At 44.2% G+C, this 26,247-nt stretch overlaps 1 protein-coding gene across 2 annotated transcripts in view; it reads left to right on the forward strand.

Moving 5' to 3' along the window:
* Window positions 1–26,247, forward strand: part of PSD3 (pleckstrin and Sec7 domain containing 3) — a 662,461-nt gene that overhangs the window by 134,727 nt on the left and 501,487 nt on the right. For both annotated transcript variants that reach the window (XM_073543269.1, XM_073543278.1), the window contains exon 4: window positions 25,416–25,805. In XM_073543269.1, the coding sequence (XP_073399370.1) occupies window positions 25,416–25,805 (390 nt within the window). The remainder of the gene's footprint in view (window positions 1–25,415; window positions 25,806–26,247) is intronic.

The following is a 26,247-nucleotide window of genomic DNA, read 5'->3' on the forward strand; positions in this document are numbered from 1 at the left end:
AAAAGAAAAAAATGAATTAAAATGAATTTGATATTGAGAATATAAAAAAAAAAAAAAAAAAGCGAACTCACGTCGCAGAAAAAAAGGAAGAGAAGGACTCATAGTCCAACACTCGTGCCATCACACCAAACAGGAATCTGTCCAGGGGGAAGAAAAAGAAAAAGAAGAAAAAAAGGGGGGTTAAAAATATAATTATATAATAACATATAATTATATATAAAAAAAGGGGAAGAAGAATTATAATTATTAATGTTAATAAAAATACTATGAGTCCTTCTCCTCCTTTTTTTCTGCGACGTGAGTTCGCTTTTTTTTTTATATATTCTCAATATCAAATTCATTTTAATTCATTTTTTTCTTTTTTTCTGCTTTTAATAGTTTTTTCTGTAAAATACTGTATAAGAACAATTGGTTTTATCAACTACCGATAAATTATTCAGATTTTCTTATGATATTTGATCTGTTTGAACTTTGACTTTTGCGGTGCATCACGGTATCATTGGCGCCAATTTTTAAAATGTGGATGTGTAAAGCTGGAGACAGCTCTATGTACTCATATATGTCATCCCCTGAGGAAGAAGTGTATGGACTTCGAAACGCGTTGGGAAATAAAAGGTCAATTTATCTATATGATCTGGATCTGATATTCTGTCTAGCAGCGCACATAAGTCCAAGAATTTTATTCCATAAAGAGATTTACGAAGCGGTCACTGAGTGGACGTGCAGCAGGCTGACAAATTGATTCTATACGCTCAGCTCTCTCTTGGAAAGGGTGAGTATATCTGTATATTGTTATATCTGTATAAATCACCCGGATAAGACCCTATTGCGCTCTTCTCTATCTATAGTTTGAACAATCTCTCAAAATATGGTGGTGCAAAAACTAGTTTCCGCAATAAAAAGCGTCTTTTAGGCTAGTTTCACATTAGTGTTTTTTTGCGCAGCGCATCGGGCGCATAAAAAACGCAAAGAAAAACGCAAAACAAACGCACGTTTTTTTAACGTCATGCGCACGCTGATGTGTAAAAAAACGCAGCGTTGTTTGCGTTTTACATGCGTTTTTTGCATGCGTTGGCGTTTTTTATGCGCATGCGTTTTTAAGTGTGACGTTTTTTCCATTGTCTAGAGAACATTCTAGACTTGTTTAACTCAAAAACGCATGCGCAAAAAAACGCAAGCGTGCGCAAGACCATGCGCACGCATGCGTTCCCATAGGCTCCAATGTGGTGTTTTTGCGCATTCCGTGCGCAAGCGTGCGCATGCGTTTTTTTGACGAGACAGGGCGGAACCAAAAATGCAACATGTTGCGCCTGGCGCAAAAGACAAAAAAACGCATGCGCACGAAAACGCAAGTATGCGCAAGACCATGCGCACGTCATGTTAAGTATAGGTGCGCAGTGCGCATGCGCACGGGTGCGCACGATGCGCTGCGCACAAAAGCGCTAATGTGAAACCAGCCTTAGTGTGTGACAGAAGCCAATCATAAAAACCTGATATAAGTCTGGTGTCGTTGTAATCACTTTGACCCAAAGAATTAAGTAGTCTTATCACTTATACCGCACGAGGAACGGCGTAAAAAAATAGAGAGAACCAATTCTTCACCTGCTGTTGATTTTTCCATTCTGCTTCCCAAAGATAACACTAAGGCTCGGCGCACATTTATCCTGCGCTGAGTACTTACACTGGGGTTTTCGTGTAAATCTCTGAAATTTGTGATTCAGGCAGAAGATTCCCTATAATGAGGCGGCAGATGGAGGCACTGTCCAAATGTCCTCTCTCTTCTGAGCCCCAGTGTTCTTAATCCACAATTAGCTTCCACATGTGTGGCATTTTTGTAGTGATGACAGCCCACCTAATTTATGGTGGCATGAGCTGGGCACAATGTACTGGTCACTACAACGGCAGTTTCCAATTTTAACTTAGTAACATTCACTGCTGCTGGTTTCTGGAAAACTCCCATAGAGTCAAAATCGTCACTACATTTGTAGATAAATTCCGTAAGGGGTATAATTTCCAAAATGGGGTCACTTGTGGGGGAATTCTGCTTTTCTAGCAATTAGGGGCTCTGTACATGTATACAGAGTCCACTAACTATTATAGAAATTCTGCGCTCCAGGATGCCTCCTATATAACAGTACTGCTTAGCCTATGGTGAGACTCGGGAGGGACGGAGTGCTATTGGCCATCCCTCCTGAGTCTCGCTGCATGACTAAGCAGTACTGTACAGCGACATTTGGGGGATTTCTACATTCAGCAGCAATTGTGGGACAAGTTTTCTTTGTATTTTTACCCATCTCTCAGTGTGAAAATGTAAAATCTGGGATGAAAACTACATTTTTGTGGTAGAAATATAATTATTTTTTTCTTCATTTCCCAGTAGTATCAAATTCTGTGACCCACCTGTGTTGTCAATGTGATAAATGCACCCGTAGATGAATTCATTGAGAGGTGTAGTTTGTAAAATGGGGTCTCTTATGGGAGGTTCTGCTGTTCTGGCACCTCAGGGGGCTCTACTCTTGTGACATGGCACCAGTCCAGCAAAATGTGAACTCCATTGTGGCACTTCTTCCTTTCTGAGCTTTGCACTGTGCCTCAAAAGTAGTTTTTGACCACATATGGGGTTTTGGCGTACTCATGAGAAATTGCACAACAAATTTTGGGGTACATTTTCTCCTGCTATCCTTGTGAAAATAAAAAATTGGGGCTAAAATCACATTTTTTGTGGGAAAAAAAAGTGATTTTTATATTTTTTTTTATTTTCACTGCTCTACGTTTTAAACTTCTGTGAAGCAGCTGGGGGTTTCAGGTGCTCACCACATATCTAAATGCATTCTTGAGGGGTCTAGCTTTCAAAATGGTATCAATTGTTGGGGTTTTCCACTGTTTAGGCACATCATGGGCTCTCAAAGCGAGACATAGACATGACACCAACAGACCATTCCATCAAAGTCTGCGTTCCAAAACGTAACTTTCTTTTTTGGGCCCTGTCGTGAGCCTAAACAGTATTTACCCCCATATATGGGGTATCTGCGTACTCGGGAGAAATTGCACTACAAATTGTATGGTGCTATTGTAGGATCGAGGGTGGCAGGCTGGGGCGGTGGGTAGCGTGCTGTGGGTATTTAGGAGATGTGGCTGGTAGGCGGCGGAGGTGTGCTGTACTCAGGGATGGGGGGTGACCCGCTTCTTGGCGTCGACAGACACGAGACAGAGACAGGAGATGTATTCAACAGGTTTTTCTTGTATTGGCCGCCCATATGACGACCAGCGCAATGCATGACAAATATTGCACACTGTTCTCCTCTTGCAGAACGGCTCGAGTACCTTCACTTATTTACTTCTTCAGCAGGCGTACTTCGTGGCTCTAACCACCGTGGCTGCCCTAGGCCAATCCACCACGGCGTTTCACCTTTCAAAGTCCACCGTACACCAGGCCCTCACAAGCCGTCTCTACCTGTGACCAATGTGCTGTCGGGTCACCCCCCGTGACCGTTTTCTACCGTCAGAAAGTCTCTGAGGGGTCTCCTCTGTGTGACAGACCCTGCTTCTTTGTGAGCTCCCCTGTCTGACTGAAGCTTCTAGAAGCTTACCTCAGTATTTATTCAGCCAGTCCAGGCAGCCCCACCCTCTGTCACCTGTCAGTCACTTTCGCCCAATCAGAGTCACCTTGATCTCTGGCAGTTATGTAACCCTCATATGACAGTTACATAATCATTGCCATCGGTGCTCTCCAGTGACCTCTGATGGCGGACTGCCAAATGACACGTACTGTCAATCACTTTGTCTCCTATTACAGACAGAACCGTACCCAGCTCAACCTCCCCACACTATTTCTCCTGTTACCCTGTGAAAATGCAAAATTTGGGGCAAATTTGATTTTTTATTTTATTTTCATGGCTCAGTGTTATAAACTTCTGTGAAGCACTTGGGGTTTGAAGGTGCTCACCACACATCAAGTTCCCAGAGGGGTCTAATTTCCAAAATGGTGTGACTTATGGGGGGTTTCCTCTGTTTAGGCACATCAGAGGCTCCTCAAATGCAACGTGCCGTTCGCTAATTAATCCAGCAAATTTTACATTGAAAAAGTCAAATGGCACTCCTTCCCTTCCGAGCCCTGCCGTGTGCCCAAACAGTGGTTTTCACCCACATATAGGGTATCTGCATGCTCAGGAGAAACTGCACAACAAATTGTATGGTCCATATTTTTCCAGTTAACATTGTGAAAATAAAAAAAAAATTGGGTCTAAAGTGAAAGTTTTATGATAAAAAGATAAATGTTCATTTTTTTCTTCCACATTCCAAAAATTCTTATGAAGCACTTGAAAGATTAATAAACTTCTTGAATGTGGTTTTGAGCACCTTGAGGCTATGTGCACACGTTGCGGAATTGCCGCTGAAATTTCCACGGTAATTCCGCAACTCCTTGCAGCGGGAAATACACTAGAATTCCGCATGCATAATTCCCGCGTATTTCCCGTGATAAACTACCGTTTTGCATGCATAATTAGCTTGCAGAATGCTAGCGTTTTCCAAGCAATCTGTAGCATCGCTTGGAAAACTGATTGACAGGTTGGTCACACTTGTCAAACATAGTGTTTGACAAGTGTAACTAACTTTTTACTATTGAGGCTGCCTATGCGGCATCAGTAGTAAAAGATATAATGCTAAAAATAATTTTAAAAAATGGTGACATTCTCACCTTCCAGCGTCCCCCGATCCTCGCGATGCTCCCGGCAAGTCCCATTCCCAGCGATGCCTTGCGACAATGACCCGAGATGACGTAGCATCTCGCGAGACCGCTACGTCTTCAAAGGCCTTTGCCACAAGGCATTGCTGGGAATGGGAGTTGGCGGGAGCACCGCTGAGGCCTGGGAACGCTGTGGCGGACGCCGGAAGGTGAGAATATCACCATTTTTTTATTTTAATTCTTTTTTTTACATGGATATGGTACCCAGGACCTGAAGGAAAATCTCCTCTCCTCCCGACCCTGTGTACCATCCGCACATTTTCCGCTTACTTTGTGCATGGTGGGCTTAGCCACATGTGGAAAGTAAGCGGAACAATGCATTCCTATGTGTGCGGAATCACCGCGATTCCGCATAAAGAATATGCCTGCTGCGTATTTTTCCGCGGTGCGATTTTGCCGTGGAAAAATATGCAGCATTAGCACAGCATGTGTGGAATGCCATTGAATACAATGGCTTGCTTATTTTATGCGTTTACGCGGCAAAAACGCATAAAATACGCGGGAATTCTGGACGTGTGCACACAGCCTAAGGGGTGATTTTTTTAGAATGGTGTAATTGTTTAGATATTTTCTGTCATGAAGGCATCTCAAAATCGCTTCAAATGTGATGTGGTCCCTATTAAAAAATAGTTTTGTAAATTTTGTTGAAAAAATGAGAAATCGCTTTTAGCTTTTATGACTTCCTAACCATAAAAAAGTTTCAAAACTTGTACTGATGTAAAGATGAAATCTTGAAAATATTATTTATTAACTATTTTGTGTGATATAACTCTCTGATTTAAGGGCATAAAAACTATATATTGAAAATTGCTAAATTTTCTAAATTTTTGCCAAATTTCCGTTTTTTTTCAGAAATAAATGCAAGTCATATCGACAAAATTTTACTGCTATCATGAAGTACAATATGTCATGAAAAAACAGTTCTCAGAATTGGTGAGATGCAGAGTTCCAGAGTTGTTGCCTCATAAAGTGACACTGGTCAGAATTGTAAAATTTGACCTGGTCATGAAGGTGAAAACAGGCTTGAGGTTGAAGGGGGGTTAACAGTCGCTGGCGGAGCATTGCTCTACCTGCAGCTGTTAACCTATTGAATCCTGCTGTCAATCTCCAAAAGAGAGATTTAACACACACCGGCGGGGTGTGCATGATTCCACGCTCCCATCTGCTCGCTCGTGACGTGATCACGGAGTGTACATGTATTATCACGACTGCCGATGGTCTGCTGAAGACCCCCGTACTTGTCATTACGACACTCCTGTGAACATCAGCTCGTGGCCGACGTTCATAGAAGACTGTGATTTCTGCTGTACATAGCAGTGCTGAAGCTCTGCTATGTGTAGCACAGGCATTTGAACGATCGCAGCTTTAAGTCCCCTAAGCCAGGGGTGGCCAATTAATTTTCCTCAGGTGCCACATGAGAGACCATGACTTTTGTGGAGTGCCGAACATAGCTTGAAATTAATTTTACTCTATTAATTTATAAATATTAATTGTGTCACTTAATATTGAGCAGAACTAATATGCTGACACCCCCCTATATATCTTTGAACCCAAGTACAGCCCCTTGTGTATATCGTATGAGCCCCCAACAGCCCCTTATATACAGTCTCCCCATATACAGCATGAGCCTCTCACAGCCTTCCCATACACAGCATGAGCCCCACACAGCCTTCCCATTCACAGCATGAGCCCCACACAGCCTTCCCATATACAGCATGAGCCCAACACAGCCTCTCCATATACTGCATGAGCCCCAGACAGCCTACCTATATATACTGAATGAGCCCCACAGTCTCCCCATATACTGCATGAGCCCCACACAGCCTCCCCATATATTGCATGAATCTACACAGCCTCCCTTTATATACTGCATGAGCCACACACAGCCTTCCCATATATAGCATGAGCCCCACACACGGTTCCCATATACAGCATGAGCCCCACAGTCTCCACATACTGCATGAGCCCCACACAGCCTTCCTATATACTGCATGAGGCCCCCATAGCCTCACCATGTGCAGCATGTCACCCTTATTGCATCCCCATGTTCTGCACAACAGCCCCATAGCCTCCCCATGTGCAGCATGTCACCCTCAGAGCATCCCCATGTGCTACATGTCACCCTCATAGCCTCCCCATGTTCTGCACGATAGCCCCATAGAATCATCATGTGATGTATGTCACCCCTATAGAATCCTCACGTGTTGTGCTGTATGTCACCCCCATGTGCTGTATGTCACCCCCATAGAATCCCCATGTACTGTCACCCCCATAGAAACCCCATGTGCTGCATGTCACCCCCATAGAATCCCCATGTGCTGTCACCCCCATAGAATCTCCATGTGCTGTATGATTAGATTAGATTAGATTAGATTAGATTAGATAAACTTTATTGATCCCGGAGGAAATTACAGTATTACAGCAGCAGAACAAAGATCAAGAACATTACAAGAACAATACACACTTTACAAAATAAGTCTATATGGACAGCAGATGCGGATAGACTGGTACTTGTAACTCACCAATTCCCCCCCATACACTTTGAACTTCATTTAGTCTTGGGATGCTTTACACTTATACATTTGTTAAACATCCCCACAGCTGTCGGAACAAACGATTTTCTATATCTTTCCTTTTTACACATTAGTTGGAGTAGACGCTTGCTGAATGTGCTCTTTTGCTTCGCAAACAGTTCATAGAGCGGGTGTGTATTGTTGCTCATTATAGCCTTGCATTTCTTAGTAATTCTATCCTCTAATACCTCCTCGAAAGTCCTGAGTTGTAGACCCACCGCCGCACTAGCCTTCTTGATAAGTTTATTCAGCTTATTCGCGTCAGCTGTGCGCACACTACTACCCCAGCATATAATTGCATCAAAGATTGCACTCGCCACAATGGATTGGTAGAACATTTCAAGCATTTTGCTACACACATTAAACGACCTTAACTTCCTTAGGAAGTAAAGTCTACTCATCCCTTTCTTGCAAACCTTCTCCATATGGCACCTCCAATCAAGCTTGCTGTCCAGGTGAACCCCCAAATATTTGAAATTCTCCACCATCTCCACATCCTGACCATCAATAGTGATAGGTAAGCAATCCTTCATGCACCTTCCATAACTCAACACCAGCTCCCTGGTTTTCTTTACGTTGAGTTCTAAATGGTTAGCCTGGCACCAGTCAACAAAGTCCAAAACCACCCTTCTGTATTCCTCCTCCCCCCGGTCTCTCTCAATACCTCCGACTATCACTGAGTCATCAGAGTACTTCTGAAGGTGACAAAGGTCTGATTTATACTGAAAATCAGCTGTGTATAACGTAAAAAGGAATGGCGACAGCACCGTTCCCTGAGGGGCTCCAACACTACTCCGCACACTATCCGATACGGCCGCCCCCAACCTCACAAACTGTGGCCTGTCCGACAGATAATCAATGATCCAATTCACTAGTCCCTCATCAACCGCCATTTCAACCAGCTTTTTACGTAATAATAGTGGCTGTAAGGTGTTGAATGCACTGGAGAAATCGAAGAACATGGCACGCACAGTGGTTCTATCATTGTCCAAAAAGGAATGTACTGTTTGTAGTAGATACGCTACAGCATCGTCCACCCCCAGACTCTGCCGATACGCAAACTGAAGGGGGTCCGTAAAAGCAGACACCCTCGGACACAAGTAGGCAAGTACAATTCTCTCCAAGGACTTCATCACATGCGATGTTAAGGCCACCGGTCTATAGTCATTATGGGAGCTCGGGAAGGTAGTCTTGGGAACCGGCACCAGGCAAGAAGTCTTCCATAGAACTGGTACTCTCTGTGATTGTAAGCTCCAGTTAAACAGGTGCTGGAAGACAGTGCACAACTGATTCGCACACACTCTGAGGACACGTGGACAGATACCATCAGGCCCTGCTGCTTTACCCATGACCAGCTTACTAAACTGTTCCCTCACATCATTTTCGGAGATCAAGAAAGACTCCGACTTCCTCCCCCCAGTTGATATTGCTCGTTTCTCCCCGGCCCTCTCCTCTGTTGACATGGCACATTTATTGTTGAATCTGTTGAAAAAAACATTCATTTCATTAGCCATGATCAGCCCCCCACCCCCCTGATCTGACCTTGCCTTAAACCCAGTCAAAAGCTTCATTCCAGCCCACACTTCTCTGGAGTTGTTATGTGACAATTTATTTTCCAATTTAATTCTGAATGCTTCACGGGCAATCCTAATTTTCCCCTTTAAGTCTCTCTGAACAATTTTCATTTCCTCCTTGTCCTTCCTTTCAAAAGCTTTTTTTTTCCTGTTTAGTAGATGTTTCAATTCTTTTGTAATCCAAGGCTTATTGTTTGCAAAACACCGAACCTCATGAATAGGTACAATATTGTCAGTACAAAAGTTGATGTAATCAGTAACTCTCCTGGTAACCTCATTAACATCATCATTAGGTTCCCTGGCACATAACACCTCCCAGTCTGTGCATTCAAAGCAGTCTTGTAAAGTCTTTTCAGCTGCCGGAGACCATTTCCTTATCCGTTTAATTGTCGCTGGTTGTTTGCAGACAACTGGTTGATAAGCTGGAGACAATAGTATGAGATTGTGGTCAGATTTCCCCAGGGGGGGCAATGCAGATGATGAGTAAGCATCCTTAACACTGGCATAGAGGAGATCCAATATATAATTGTCCCTTGTAGAACATTTGACATATTGATAGAATTTTGGTAATGAGATCTTGGCTCTATTAAAATCCCCAGAAATGACAGTATGTGACAGTATGTCACCCCATAGTCTCCCCATGTACTGTCACCCCCATAGAATCCCCTTGTACTGTCACCCCCATAGAATCCCCATGTGCTGTTTGTCACCCCCATAGACTCCCCATGTGCTGTATGTCACCACCATAGAATCCCCATGTACTGTGTCACCCCCATAGAATCCCTATGTGCTGCATGTCACCCCCATAGAATCCCCATGTGCTGTATGTCACCCCAATAGAATCCCCATGTACTGTGTCACCCCCATAGAATCCCCATGTACTGTGTCACCCCCATAGAATCCCCATGTGCTGCATGTCACTCTCCTAGAATCCCCATGTGCTGTGTCCCCCCCATAGAATCCCCATGTACTGTGTCACCCCCATAGAATCCCCATGTACTGTGTCACCCCCATAGAATCCCCATGTAGTGTCACCCCCATAGAATCCCCATGTGCTGTATGTTACCCACATAGAATCCCCATGTGCTGTATGTTACCCCCATAGAATCCCCATGTACTGTGTCACCCCCATAGAATCCCCATGTGCTGTATGTTACCCCCATAGAATCCCCATGCGCTGTATGTTACCCCCATAGAATCCCCATGTACTGTGTCACCCACATAGAATCCCCATGTACTGTGTCACCCCCATAGAATACCCATGTGCTGTATGTTACCCCCATAGAATCCCCATGCGCTGTATGTTACCCCCATAGAATCCCCATGTACTGTGTCACCCCCATAGAATCCCCATGTACTGTCACCCCCATAGAATCCCCATGTGCTGTATGTTACCCCCATAGAATCCCCATGCGCTGTATGTTACCCCCATAGAATCCCCATGTACTGTGTCACCCCCATAGAATCCCCATGTACTGTGTCACCCCCATAGAATCCCCATGTGCTGTATGTTACCCCCATAGAATCCCCATGCGCTGTATGTTACCCCCATAGAATCCCCATGTACTGTGTCACCCCCATAGAATCCCCATGTACTGTGTCACCCCCATAGAATCCCCATGTGCTGTATGTTACCCCATAGAATCCCCATGCGCTGTATGTTACCCCCATAGAATCCCCATGTACTGTCACCCCCATAGAATCCCCATGTACTGTCACCCCCATAGAATCCCCATGTGCTGTATGTTACCCCCATAGAATCCCCATGCGCTGTATGTTACCCCCATAGAATCCCCATGTACTGTCACCCCCATAGAATCCCCATGTACTGTTGTGTCACCCCCATAGAATCCCCATGTACTGTGTCACCCCCATAGAATCCCCATGTACTGTCACCCCCATAGAATCCCCATGTACTGTGTCACCCCCATAGAATCCCCATGTACTGTGTCACCCCCATAGAATCCCCATGTTCATACACATGAAAGAAAAAAAAACACCACATACTCACAATCGGTCCCGCTCCCTGGCACTCTGCTCTTCTCCCTGCCTCCAGTGCGCTGACTCTCCGGCGATACACAGCTGACGCGATGAGATGATGTCGTCGCTTCAGCTGTTTCACACGTTGATTGGCAGAGGAAGTGGCCGGAGGCCACTCCTCCACCACTGCTGACTGCGCCTAGGGAGAAAACGGAGAGAGCCAGCGGGCGGGCACAGTGCGACCCGCGGGCCGGACTGAGACAGCCAGAGGGCTGGTTGTGGCCCGCAATTTGCCGAGACCTGCCCTAAGCGAACTAGTAAATTAAAAAGAAAAAAGTTTTTAAAAAAAAAATATAAAACAAAAAAAGACACAAGTGCAAATCCCCCCCTTTCCCCGTTGAAAAGAAAATAGTTAAAAAAAAAATATATATAATATTTGGTAACGCTGCTTTTAGAAATGTCCAATCTATCAAAATATACAATAGAGTAATCCAATCGGTAAACGGCGTAATGAAACAAACAAAAAAAATATCGAAATTCCATAATAATGTTTTTTTGGGTGGCTGCAACATTTTAATAAAATGCATTAAGAGGCAATCAAAACATTGTATCTACCCAGAAATGGAATCAATGAAAACATCAGCTCAGGACCCAGAAAATTAACCATCACCCAGCCCTGATAATGAAAATGGAAATGTTACGGTCTCGGAAAATGGCGACGAAAGCAAAATCTTTTTTTCATACAAATTTAGGATTTTTTTTACCACTTGAAGAGGTTGTGCATTACTTTTACATTGATGACCTATCCTTAGGATTTGTCACCAATGTCTGATTGGCCTGGGTCCGACACCTGGCACCCAGAACAGCTCAGCAAGTGAGTACTTCCGGCCGCCGACATGGATAGCAGGCTAATCTGTGGGGGGGTGCCGGGTGTTGGACCCTAACCGATCAGACATTGATGAACTATCCTAAGCATCGGCCATCAATGTAAAAGTATTGGACAACCTCTTTAAATAAAAAATAAACTATGCATGTTTGGTATCTATGTACTCATACTGACCTGGAGAATCACATTGCTAGGTCAGTTTTACTGCTAGGTCAGTTTTACTATATAGTGAACATGGAAAATAAAAAAACAATCGTGGAATTGTACTTTTTTGCAGTTTCACCGCACTTGGAATTATTTCCCTAGTAAAATCAATCGTGCCATTCAAAAGTCCAACTCATCTCACAAAAAACAAGCCCTCGGATATATTGACAGAATAATCAAAACAAGTTATGACTCTTTGAAGAAGGGGAGGAAAAAGAAAAAAACTATAAATGGCCCGGGGGTGAAGGGGTAATAGGCAAACTGTCGCCAGGTTTTTCCAATATAAAGTAAGGCTACCACTTTTATTGCCTCTTTTACAGCAGTGTAGCATACTGTATATGAGTCCCCAACCCCCTCTTTATATCCCCCAAAATACCTTCTATAATCCACCCATATGGCACACTGCTGTCCAGTGGGTTTTGCCTGTCTTGCTTTGTCAGCTCTGCCACCAATCTCGTTCCTGCGCTCGCGCCCTGCCGAGGACAGAGCAAGAGCAAAGTACTGTAGTGTGCATGCGCCCTCCCGCCAAAGAGCACAGACAACTCCGAGGTAAAGCCAGCACTTTCGCATTACAGTACTTTGCTCTGTCCTCACTAGCCATCTACGCCTGCACAGGTGCGTGATTGGGGGCGCTGTGTGGATGAAGCATTTTTCTTTATTTAGGTAATCTGTTCCTAATGAATTATTATGTATGCTTGATCTGCTTCTTAGCTGCCATCTAGTTTTTTTGAGGGGGTGGTTGTTTTTTTGTTTCATCTTTTTTTTTTTTGTAAAGAAGCTGCTCTCATACTTTCCTGCATTTCTTTGTTTCAAATGCAAAACAAAACTGAATAAATCGCCTTAATGGGGATTTGTCCATTTAAAAGAATTAATGGTATTTGTATCTTTTATTAGTTCTTAAATTGAAGTTGATTAGTTGGATGTAATCCTTTAATCTTCAGCTATCATTAGAACTCATGAATACTTGTAACCTGTATCCGGAAAAGTCTCAAAGAACATATGTCCACCGTTTTAGGAGTTGGAATAAATTTTTGTAATCAATATATTTTTGGAAGCATAATAGGTAATTGATGTCTGAAAGGCTGTGTTCACACGCTGTGGCCGTTGCAGTTCTCCCGCTGACACGGCCAAAAAAGAAAATACAGCCTTACTCTATGTGGCCCAATCAAGTCTAAAGGCGGGAAAGACGTCGATAAGGCATGTCTGATTTCATCCCATCATATTGTTCTCCCAGAGATTAGCCGCCAGCCGACATGGCAGCTTTCTCATACAGAAAACAGGAGTGCAGACCGTCCAAAACATCATTCGTCCGAAAGCCATCTAAAGTGTATGGGGCCTTTAAGGTAGCCATAGATAACTGTGGGTCAAACAGCTCTTCATCCCAACCCTCCCACACATATGCACACTTGGCTTGGCTGAGCATGCATGTATTCTCATGGGAAGAGGGGAATACAGTCATGGCCAAAAGTTTTGAGAATGACACAAATATTAGTTTTTACAAAGTCTACTGCTTCATTTTTTCTAATGGCAATTTGCATATACTCCAGAATGTTATAAAGAGTGATCAGCTTAACAGCAATTACTTGCAAAGTAAATATTTGCCTAGAAAATGAACTTTATCCCCCAAAACACATTTCAACATCATTGCAGCCCTGCCTTAAAAGGACCAGCTAACATTGTTTCAGTGATTGCTCCATTAACACCGGTGTGGGTGTTGATGAGGACAGGGCTGGAGATCAATCTGTCATGATTAAGTAAGAATGACACCACTGGACACTTTAAAAGGAGGCTGGTGCCTGGCATCATTGTTTCTCTTCTGTTAACCATGGTTATCTCTAAAGAAACATGTGCAGTCATCATTGCACTGCACAAAAATGGCCTAACAGGGAAGAGTATCGCAGCTAGAAAGATTGCACCTCAGTCAACAATCTATCGCATCATCAAGAACTTCAAGGAGAGAGGTTCCCTTGTTGCCAAAAAGGCTCCAGGGCGCCCAAGAAAGACCAGCAAGCGCCAGTACCGTCTCTTAAAAGTGTTTCAGCTGCGGGATCGGGCTACCAGCAGTGCAGAGCTTGCTCAGGAATGGCAGCAGGCAGGTGTGAGTGCATGTGCACGCACTGTGAGGCGGAGACTCTTGGAGCAAGGCCAGGTCTCAAGGAGGGCAGCAAAGAAGCCACTTCTCTCCAGGAAAAACATCATGGACAGACTGATATTCTGCAAGAGGTACAGGGAGTGGACTGCTGAGGACTGGGGTAAAGTCATTTTCTCTGATGAATCCCCTTTTCGATTGTTTGGGACATCTGGAAAACGGCTTATTCGGAGAAGACCAGGTGAGCGCTATCACCAGTCTTGTCTCATGCCAACTGTCAAGCATCCTGAAACCATTCATGTGTGGGGTTGCTTCTCAGTCAAGGGAATGGGCTCTCTCTCAGTCTTGCCTAAAAACACAGCCATGAATAAAGAATGGTACCAGAATGTCCTCCAAGAGCAACTTCTCCCAACCGTCCAAGAGCAGTTTGGCGATCAACAATGCCTTTTTCAACATGATGGAGCACCTTGCCATAAAGCAAAGGTGATAACTAAATGGCTCAGGGAACAAAACATAGAGATTCTGGGACCATGGCCTGGAAACTCCCCAGATCTTAATCCCATTGAGAACTTGTGGTCAATAATCAAGAGACGGGTGGACAAACAAAAACCTTCAAATTCAGACAAAATAAAAGCATTGATTTTGCAAGAATGGACTGCTATCAGTCAGGATTTGATCCAGAAGTTGATTGAGAGCATGCCAGGGAGAATTGCTGAGTTCCTGAAGAAGAAGGGTCAACACTGCAAATATTGACTTGCTACATTAACTCATTCTAACTGTCAATATAACCTTTTGCTACTCATAATATGATTGCAATTATATTTCTGTATGTGATAAAAACATCTGACAAACACACATAAAAACCAGAGGCCAGCAGATCATGTGAAAATATAATATTTGTGTCATTCTCAAAACTTTTGGCCATGACTGTACTTCAGACTGCACTAGTGGCAGTCTTACACTCTTTCTAATGGAAACACAAAGATCAGGCATGTTGTATTTCAGCATTCCTCCAATGTGTTATACCACCTAACTCCTTAACCCCTTCCTGACATCCGACGTACTATCCCGTCCACGGTACCCGGGCCCGTATGACCGTGGACGGGATAGTACGTCTACCGCGATCAGCGGCGCCCACGTGGTGAGCGCCGCTGATCGCGGGTGGGTGTCAGCTGATTATCACAGCTGACACCCGGCACTATGTGTCAGGGGCGGTCACGGACTGCCCCCGACACGTTAACCCCTTGCACACCGCGATCAAACATGATCGCGGTGTACCGGGAGTTAAAGGGAAGCATCGGGAGGGAGGGGGCTCCCTCCGTGCTTCCCTGAGCCCCCCACGGCAGCGCAATGTGCAGCGCTGCTGCCGGGGGCTCCTATCCTCCAGGCCCCCGAATCCAAGATTCCGACGGGGGCCTTCGGGGACCTGAGGAAGCTGGCTTCCTCAGTGCCTGCAAAGCGCAGGCAAGAGGAAGTCTTCTTCAATGCCTGTGACAGATTGCTGATCTGTCACAGTGATCTGTGATGTGACAGATCAGCGATCTGTCACAGGACAGTGATGTCCCACCTGGGACTATGTAATAAAGTAAAAAAAAAAATTAAAAAAATGTAAAAATAAATTAAAAAAAATCGCCAAATAAATTGGAAAAAAAAAAAAAATATTCCCTCAATAAATCCATTTTTTGGAAATAATAAAAAAAAAAACAATAAAAGTACACATATTAGGTATCGCCGCGTCCGTAATGACCCGCCCTATAAAACTGTCCCATTAGTTAACCCTTTTAGCGAACCCCTTAAAAAATAAAAATAAAAAACGAAGCAAAAAATAATGATTTATTATCATACCGCCAAACAAAAAGTGTAATAACGCGCAATCAAAAAGACGCATATAAATATCCATGGTACCGCTGAAAACGTCATCTTGTCCCGCAAAAAACGAGCTGCCACACAGCATCATCAGCGAAAAAATAAAAAAGTTATAGCTCGCAGAATAAAGCGATGCAAAAATAATTATTTTTTATATAAAATAGTTTTCATTGCATAAAACCGACAAAAACATAAAAAAACGACCTAAATGAGGTATCGCTGTAACCGTACTGACCCGAAGAATAAAACCGCTTTATCAATTTTACCGCACGCGGAACGGTGTAAACGCACCCCCCCAAAAGAAATTCATGAAACGCTGGTTTTTGTTCATTCTGTGTCCCAAAAATAGGAATAAAAAGCGATCAAAAAATGTCACGTGCCCGAAAATGGTACCAATAAAAACGTCAACTCGTCCCGCAAAAAATAAGACCTCACATGACTCAGTGGGTCAAAATACGGAAAAATTATAGCTCTCAATATGTGGTGATGCAAAAACTATTTTACAATAAAAAGCGTCTTTTAGCGTGCGACCGCCGCCAAACATAAAAACCGCCATAAATAGTAAGTCAAACCCCCCGTTATCACCCCCTTAGTTAGGGAAAAATAATAAAACTAAAAAAAAAGTATTTATCTCCATTTTCCCGTTAGGGTAAGGCTGTGTGCACACGCTGCGGATTAGGTGCGGATTCATCCGAGCGGATTTTGTAAAATCCGCAGGTGAAACCGCAGGTCAAAAGACCTGCGGTTTTACCTGCGGATTGCTCTGCGGTTTTGTCCTGCGGTTTTTCATCTCCTCAATAGAGGAGATGGCAAACCGCAGGAGAATCCGCAGAAAGAATTGACATGTCAATTCTTTCTGCGGATTGAAAACCGCAGATAATTCGCGCGGAAAATTCTGCACTGTCTGCACTGCGGTTTTTGATTCCCATAGGGAATCATGGTACTGTACACCGCACCGCAGCAGCCAAAACCGCTGCGGAACCGCAGCAAAATCCGCAGCGTGTGCACACAGCCTTAGGGTTAGGGCTAGGGTTAGGGTCAGGGCTAGGGTTAGGGCTCAGATTAGGGTTAGGGGTGTGTTGGGGTTAGGGTTGGAGTTATAATTGGGGGTTTCCACTGTTTGGGCACATCAGGGGCTCTCCAAATGCAACATGGCGTCTGATCTCAATTCCAGCCAATTCTGAGTTGGAAAAAGTCAAATGGTGCTCCTTCCCTTCCAAGCTCTGCCATGCGCCCAAACAGTATTTTACCCCCACATGTAGGGTATCAGCCTACTCAGGACAAATTGCAAAACAATTTTTGGGGTCCAATTTCTCCTGTTACCCTTAGGAAAATAAAAAATTGGGGGCAAAAATATCATTTTTGTGGAAAAAAATGATTTTTTTATTTTCACGTCCGAGTGTTATAAACTTCTGTGAAACACTTGGGGGTTCAAAGTGCTCACCACACATCTAGATAAGTTCCGTGGGGGGTCTAGTGTCCAAAATGGGGTCACTTGTGGGGAGTTTCAATAGTTTAGGTACATCAGGGGCTCTCCAAACGCACATGACACCCGCAGACCATTCCATCAAAGTCTGCATTCCAAAACGTCACTGCTTCCCTTCTGAGCCCCGACGTGTGTCCATACAGTAGTTTTCTCCCACATATGGGGTGTCAGCGTACTCAGGCCAAATTGGACAACAACTATTGGTGGTCCAATTTCTCCTGTTACCCTTGGGAAAATGAAAAAATTGGGGACTAATTGATCATGTTTCTGGAAAAAATACGATTTTTTTATTTTCATGCCCTGGCATTATAAACTTCAGTGAAGCCCTTGGGGGTTCAAAGTGCTCACCTCACATCTAGATAAGTTCCTTAGTGGGTCTAGTTTTCAAAATGGGGTCATTTGTGGGGGGTTTCCACTGTTTAGGTACATTAGGGGCTCTCCAAAGGCAACATGACACCCGCAGACCATTCCATCAAAGTCTTCATTCCAAAACGTCACTACTTCCCTTCCGAGCCCCGACGTGTGCCCATACAGTAGTTTTCTCCCACATATGGGGTATCAGCATACTCAGGACAAATTGGACAACAACTTTTGGGGTCCAATTTCTCCTGGTACCCTTGGGAAAATAAAAAAATGGTGACTAAAAGATCATGTTTGTGGAAAAAACACGAATTTTTTATTTTCACGCCCGGGCGTTATAAACTTCTGTGAAGCACTGGGGGGTTCAAAGTGCTCACCACACATCTAGATAAGTTCCTTGGGGGGTCTAGTTTCCAAAATGGTGTCATTTGTGGGGGGTTTCCACTGTTTAGGTACATTAGGGGCTCTCCAAAGGCAACATGACACCCGCAGACCATTCCATCAAAGTCTGCATTCCAAAACGTCACTACTTCCCTTCCGAGCCCCGATGTGTGCCCATACAGTAGTTTTCTCCCACATATGGGGTATCAGCATACTCAGGACAAATTGGACAACAACTTTTGGGGTCCAATTTCTCCTGGTACCCTTGGGAAAATAAAAAAATGGTGACTAAAAGATCATGTTTGTGGAAAAAATACGAATTATTTATTTTCAAGCCCGGGCATTATAAACTTCTGTGAAGCACTGGGGGGGTCAAAGTGCTCACCACTCATCTAGATAAGTTCCTTAGGGGGTCTAGTTTCCAAAATGGTGTCATTTGTGGGGGGTTTCCACTGTTTTGGTACATCAGGAGTTTTCCAAACGCGACATGGTGTCCGATCTCAATTCCAGCCAAAAACTTCAAATGGCGCTGCTTCCCTTCCGAGCTCTGCCATGCGCCCAAATAGTGGTTTACCCCCACATGTGGGGTATCAGCGTACTCAGGACAAATTGCACAATAACTTTTACGGTCCTGTTACCCTTGGAAAAATAAGAATTGAGGGTGAAAAGATCATTTTTGTGGAAAAAATATGATTTTTTAATTGTATGGCTTTATGTTATAAACTTCTGTGAAGCCCATGGGGGTTCAAAGTTCTCACCACACATCTAGATAAGTTCCTTAGGGGGTCTAGTTTCCAAAATGGTGTCATTTGTGGGGGATTTCCACTGTTTTGGTACATCAGGGGTTTTCCAAACGCGACATGGTGTCCGATCTCAATTCCAGCCAAAAACGTCAAATGGCGCTGCTTCCCTTCCGAGCTCTGCCATGCGCCCAAATAGTGGTTTACCCCCACATGTGGGGTATCAGCGTACTCAGGACAAATTGCACAATAACTTTTAGGGTGCTGTTACCCTTGGAGAAATAAGAATTGAGGGTGAAAAGATCATTTTTGTGGAAAAAATATGATTTTTTAATTGTATGGCTTTATGTTATAAACTTCTGTGAAGCCCATGGGGGTTCAAAGTTCTCACCACACATCTAGATAAGTTCCTTAGGGGGTCTAGTTTCCAAAATGGTGTCATTTGTGGGGGGTTTCCACTGTTTTGGTACATCAGGGGTTTTCCAAACGCGACATGGTGTCCGATCTCAATTCCAGCCAAAAACGTCAAATGGCACTGCTTCCCTTCCGAGCTCTGCCATGCGCCCAAATAGTGGTTTACCCCCACATGTGGGGTATCAGCGTACTCAGGACAAATTGCACAATAACTTTTAGGGTCCTGTTACCCTTGGGAAAATAAAAATTGGGGTGAAAAGATCATTTTTGTGGAAAAAATATGATTTTTTAATTGTACCGCTGTACGTTATAAACTTCTGTAAAGCCCTTGTGGGTTCAAAGTTCTCACCACATATCTAGATAAGTTCCTTGGGGGGTCTAGTTTCCAAAATGGGGTCACTTGTAGGGGGTTTCCACTGTTTAGGCACATCAGGGACTCTCCAAACGTGACATGGCGTCCGATCTGAATTCCAGCCAATTTTGCATTGAAAAAGTCAAACGGCGCTCCTTCCATTCTGAGCTCTGCCATGCGCCGAAACAGTCGTTCCCCCCCACAAATCAGGTATCAGCGTACTCAGGACAAATTGCACAATAACTTTTGCAGTCCAATTTCTCCTGTTACCCTTGGTAAAATAAAAAAAATTGAACCTGAAGTATTTTTTTTGTGAAAAAAAGTTAGATGTTCATTTCTTTTTAAATATTCAAAAAAATTCCTGTGACGCACCTAATGGGTTAATAAACTTCTTGAATGTGGTTTTGAGCACCTTAAGGGGTTCAGTTTTTAGAATGGTGTCACTTTTGGGTATTTTCTATCATATAGACCCCACAAAGTGGCTTCAAATGTGATGTGGTCCTAAAAATAAAATGGTGTTGTAAAAATGAGAAATCGCTGGTCAACTTTTAACCCTTATAACTTCCTAACAAAAAAAAATTTTGGTTCCAAAATTGTGCTGATGTAAAGTAAACATGTGGGAAATGTTACTTATCAAGTTTTTTGTGTGCTGTATCTCTGTGATTTAAGGGCATAAAAATTCAAAGTTGGAAAATTGCGAAATTTTCAACATTTTTGCCAAATTTCCATTTTTTTCACAAATAAACGCAAGTTATTTGAATGAAATTTTACCACTAACATGAAGTACAATATGTCACGAGAAAACAATGTCAGAATCACCGGGATCCATGGAAGCGTTCCAGAGTTATGACCTCATAAAGGTACAGTGGTCAGAATTGTAAAAATTGGCCCGGTCATGAACGTGCAAACCACCCTTGGGGGTGAAGGGGTTAAGGACCAGGTGTATTTGGACTTCATAGATTGACCTGTTTTTTTCTTTCTTTTTTGTATTCCAACAGCCATTTTTTAATATTAGGGCTTGATTTCTGAGAGATGAATTGTAATTTTCAAAAGAACCATTTTGAGATGCAAAATGCTTTTGTTTTTATGTTGCCACTTTCTGGTTTTCTTATTTTTTTCAACAAAGACTTGTTTATTTTGCAGAATGAATTGATGTTTTCTAATAAGTATTTGAGCTAAATTAACAAAAATCAGCAATGTCACTGTTTTTAGGGAGTTTTGGCATGTGGTATAAATTACATATTACCTTTATTCTGTGGATTAGTAATTAGTACAATCATTGTGATACTAGAACAATATAGTTTTTAAGGGTTTACCAATTTTACTCTAAAAATCAAAACAAAAATTGCTATTTACTCGATCTGGTAGAAGCTTTACGCAGTAAAATATCAATATTTGCAGATGATACAAAAGTATGTAAAGCAGTCAATACAAGAGAAGATAGTATGATGCTACAGATGGATCTGGATAAGTTGGAAACGGGCCGAAAGGTGGCAGATGCGGTTTAACAATGATAAATGTAAGGTTATACACATGGGAAGAGGGAATCAGTATCACCATTACACACTGAACGGTAAACCACTGGGTAAATCTGACCTGGAGAAGGACTTGGGGATCCTAGTTAATGATAAACTTACCTGGAGCAGCCAGTGCCAGGCAGCGGCTGGCAAGGCAAACAGGATCCCATGTTGGGGTGCATCAAAAGAGGTCTGGATACACAGGATGAGAACATTATACTGCCGCTGTACAAATCCCTGGTTAGACCGCACATGGAGTACTGTGTACAGTTTTGGGCAGCGGTGCTCAGGAAGGATATAATGGAACTAGAGCGAGTACGAAGAAGGGCAACAAAATTAATAAAGGGAATGGGGGAACTACAATACCCAGAGAGATTAGCAAAATTAGGATTGTTTAGTCTAGAAAAAAGACGACTGAGGGGCGATCTAATAACCATGTATAAGTATATAAGGGGACAATAAAAATATCTTTCCGAGGATCTGTTTATACAAAGGAAGATGACTGTCACAAGGGAACATTCTCTGCGTCTGGAGGAGAGAAGGTTTTTCCAAACATAGAAGAGGATTCTTTACTGTTAGGGCAGTGAGAATCTGGAATTTCTTGCCTGGAGGAGGTGGTGATGGCGAACTCAGTCAAGGCGTTCAAGAGAGGCCTGGATGTCTTCCTGGAGAGTAACAATAATGTATCTTACGTACTTCTAAAGAACCTAATAATTGTATCTCTGGGGAATTATTCTGATAGCTGAACTGGATGGACAAATGTCTTTTTTCGGCCTTAAGAACTATGTTACTATGTAGGATCAAAGTTAACCTGGAGATTCCACAAGCAAGGCTCCTGCACCTGGTGATCACAGTGATAAACTTTTACGACAATTTGCTACAAAGAGTTAAAGCGAACCTGTCAGCAGGATTTTGCTAAGTAAACTACAGACATTGTCACGTTGGCAGTGTTATACTGATTAAAATGATACCTGGGGTGAATAAATCCGTCTTGTGGTTCTTGTGTAATCCGTGTTAGAAGTTTTCAGTTAATGATATGCCTATGCTCCCGGGTGAGATTGTATGCTGAGGCTTATCTTCCTGCTATAGGCCAGAGAAACCGCCCCGAAGCACTAACAGCCTGTATCTCCCTGTCTTTATGATGAAGAACATGTTTGTGCTTCGGGTTAGCCTGTGGGCAGGTCTTTCCTTGGTTTCTCTGGCCCAAAGCAGGAAGATAAGACTCTGCCTACAGTCCCACATGGAGCACGGGCATCTAATTATGTGAAAGCTTCTAACACTGATTACACAAGAGCTACAAGGCTAATTTCTTCACCCCAGGTATCATTTTAATCAGTATAATAGCCGCAACGTGACAGAGTCTGTAGTTTACGTAGCAAAATCCTACTGACAGGTTCGCTTTAACAGAATTACATCCCTCTGTGCAAATATTTAGGTTATAGCATGTAGAGTTCAGTGAGGGCCTTGACCAATCATGCTTACAATAGCTTAGAAGTTAATATAAGGTCACAGAGCAAGAAAGTCAGTTGTCAGCATGCAGAGAAAACTGCTAAATTATGAATGACTGAATGCCACTAATCTATATATATAAAATTGAATGTGTGTGTGTGTGCATCACCAACCAATCACGAAGCATCTTTCATTTCACCAGCGCTGTTTAAAAGAAGCTGAGCTGTGATTGGTTGCTATGAGCAAATTTTCCCACTTGACAACACCTCAACATATCAGCAGACACTGACATGGTGGGAGAAATCTAGCATCCCTGGGAACATAAGCTCCGAGCCATTATCTGCCCCCCAGACAGAAGCAGAGAGCACATGACAGAAATGAATCCCCCCCCTCCCGTGCCCAAATCCCCATCACACATCCTCCATCCCATAGGCACATCTTCCCTCTTAAAGGGATCATTGGTATGGAAGTAAGATCAAATTCATCCAGCGCTTTGGTATTGACCCCAGGCCTCTCTTAGGCTGGTTTCACATTCGCGCTTTTTAAGCGCACGCACGGCCGGGGGTAGCTCCGCCCCCGAGCCGGCTCTCTGCCCGGCGTGCCCGCCCCTTCCTTGTAGCGCCGCCTCCTAGCGCACAGCGGCGCCTGCGATCGGCGCACCCTATCTTTAGCATAGGGTGCGCAGATCGTGCGCAGGCCGTGCGCTAGTTGCGCTTTGACCTGCGCTGCGCACTTTTGACGGTGCGCCGTGCGCGCCAAAATCCGAAAAGTTTGATTTTGGCGCGCACGGCGCACCGTCAAAAGTGCGCAGCGCAGGTCAAAGCGCAACTAGCGCACGGCCTGCGCACGATCTGCGCACCCTATGCTAAAGATAGGGTGCGCCGATCGCAGGCGCCGCTGTGCGCTAGGAGGCGGCGCTACAAGGAAGGGGCGGGCACGCCGGGCAGAGAGCCGGCTCGGGGGCGGAGCTACCCCCGGCCGTGCGTGCGCTTAAAAAGCGCGAATGTGAAACCAGCCTTAAAGGAATCCTCGGTATGGAAACTGTGATTGGTTGCTATGAGCAACAGTTTTCTCACTCGACAACACCTCAGCAGACACTGAATGGGTGAGAGAAATCTAGCATCCCCGGGAACAGGAGCAGAGAGCACATGACAGAAATGAATCACCCCCTCCTGTGCCCTTATCCCCATCACACATCCTCCATCACATAGGCACATCTTCCCTCTTAAAGGGATCCATCCAACGCTTTGGTTTTGACCCCAGGCCTCTCTAAAAGGGATCCCGGTATGGAAGTTAGGACCTTTCCACTCAGCGCTGTGGTTCTGACCCCAGGGCCTCTTAAAGGGATCATTGGTATGGAAGTTAGGGCAATTCCACTCAGCGCTCTGGTTCTGACCCAAGGTCCCTCTTAAAGGGATCCCTGGTATGGAAGTGAGGGCAAATCCACTCAGCGCTCTGGTTCTGACCCCAGGCCCCTCTTAAAGGGATCCCCGGTATCGAAGTGAGGGCAGATCCACACTGCACTCTGATTCTGACCCCAGGCCTCCTCTTAATGGGATCTCCGATATGGAAGTTAGGGTAAATCCCTCAGTTCTCTGGTTCTGACACCAGGCCTCTCTTAAAGGGATCCCCGGTATGGAAGTTAGGGCCATTCCACTCTGCGCTCTGATTTTGACACCAGGCTGATGGGATGATGAGGGATATTAGGGGGAGTAGTCCAGTGGCTCTGGCTGACGGGTTGATGTGGGATATTGGGGGGAGTAGTCCGGTGGCTCTGGCTGACGGGATGATGTGGGATATTAGGGGGAGTAGTCCGGTGGCTCTGGCTGACGGGATGATGTGTGATATTAGGGGGAGTAGTCATGTGGGGTTGATGTGGGATATTAGGGGGAGTAGTCCTGTGGCTCTGGCTGACGGGATGATGTGGGTTATTAGGGGGAGTAGTGCGGTGGCTCTGGCTGACGAGATGATGTGGGATATTAGAGGGAGGAGTCCAGTGGCTCTGGCTGATGGGATGATTTGGGATATTAGTGGTAGTAGTCCGGTGGCTCTGGCTGACGAGATGATGTGGGATATTAGGGGTAGTAGTCCGGTGGCTCTGGCTGACAGGATGATGTGGGATATTAGTGGTAGTAGTCCAGTAGATCTTGCTGACGTGATGATGTGGGATATTATAGTGAATGTGGCTATGTGGAGTGGGCGGAGCTCTACACTCAGCTTTATATATAGACATCATCATTATAATTTGTTATGACTAACCGTAGTTAGTTGCTATGCCCGGGCAGCGCCGGGCTCTTCAGCTAGTCATTTTTATCAAAATGAAGTCGGATTTAAAAACTCCAGGGCACACAATTTAGGAAACATTCAAAAAGTTCAAAAGGTTTTTGTTGTCTTTTGTTATGCCATATTCATAATACAAAATTTTTGCAGAAATCCATAGTATAGGTGAATGTAAATACTGTTGTGTTATATCATCAGAGGAATCAACTTCTTTCTCCAATTATGAGCCACTTCGCCTACTCTCTGTCTCCTTCCACTCTAGGAAAAAAAGCTAAATTTCAACTTGTTCAAGCCAAGACAAACTTCCAGCAAGTTGTTGGGTTACACTGCCTATTATACTCTATGGTAGGAGAGGAGCAGGGAGAGAAAACAGCACAATCTTTTTGTCTCTCCATTAGCCTAAGCTTTTTTTTAAATATTTACTTGAAAGTAGGGTTCCTGTTAATATTTCTTCATAAACTAGTAATTGATACTGTGAAACGCAGTATAAACTATTAACTGGTTTTCTCTGTTCAAGTCCTAGGATTGTGATTGATGACCAGTATGAAGACACAAGATCAAAGCGATGCTCTGAGGACTCGACAGATCTGTACAGCTCCCAGTTTGAAAACATACTGGACAATACATCTTTGTATTACAGCGTGGAGTCACTGGACACCTTATACTATGAGCCTGATAGTTTTTTCAGTTTTGAGATGCCTCTCACACCAATGATTCAGCAGAGAATCAAGGAAAGCAGTCAGTTCTTGGAGAGGAATGCGTCTGTAGAAGTGGAACAGGAGTTTCTTAAAGTTGACTCTGGCAGTGGAATAACCATTGGATACAGTAGCGATGTCATCAATGGGTTGGATGATATCACAGAAGTAGAATTAAGTAAAACAAGCGAGGAGCTGGATATCTCAGGAAGGTAAGACTTATCTTATTTTGTTTTAAGCTATGATAGTAAATCACGATATATGAAAACAGGCTCGGTCTGGCCTGGCGGGGTACCGGGTAAATGCCCAGTGGGCCCCGAGGGTCGCGGGGGCCCTTTAAAATTGCTGCCCCTTTAATGATGATGGCCCTTTAAGAGCTTCAGCGTCACGCCACGCACGTGCACATACCTTAGCGCGCGGCGAGCCCCTGGCTGGCTCCGGCCACCGGCGGCTCCTGGCTGTGATGACTCATCCGCTCACCAGCACGGCTGCGTGACCTTCAGCGGCCTGCTCTTGATGGGCGGTGACAACCGCCCCGTGCGACTGAGTTTCCATTCTGTAGCTGGCTACTGCTGCCTGGCTAATAGCAGCGCCAGCACACAGACAAGACGAGGAGGCCGCCGCACTCTGCAGTGCACTGTGCTCACCCTGCTG

The sequence above is a fragment of the Dendrobates tinctorius genome, unplaced genomic scaffold, assembly GCF_039654945.1.
Source record: "Dendrobates tinctorius isolate UK_male_01 unplaced genomic scaffold, ASM3965494v1 ptg000011l, whole genome shotgun sequence".
Classification (NCBI taxonomy): domain Eukaryota; kingdom Metazoa; phylum Chordata; class Amphibia; order Anura; family Dendrobatidae; genus Dendrobates; species Dendrobates tinctorius.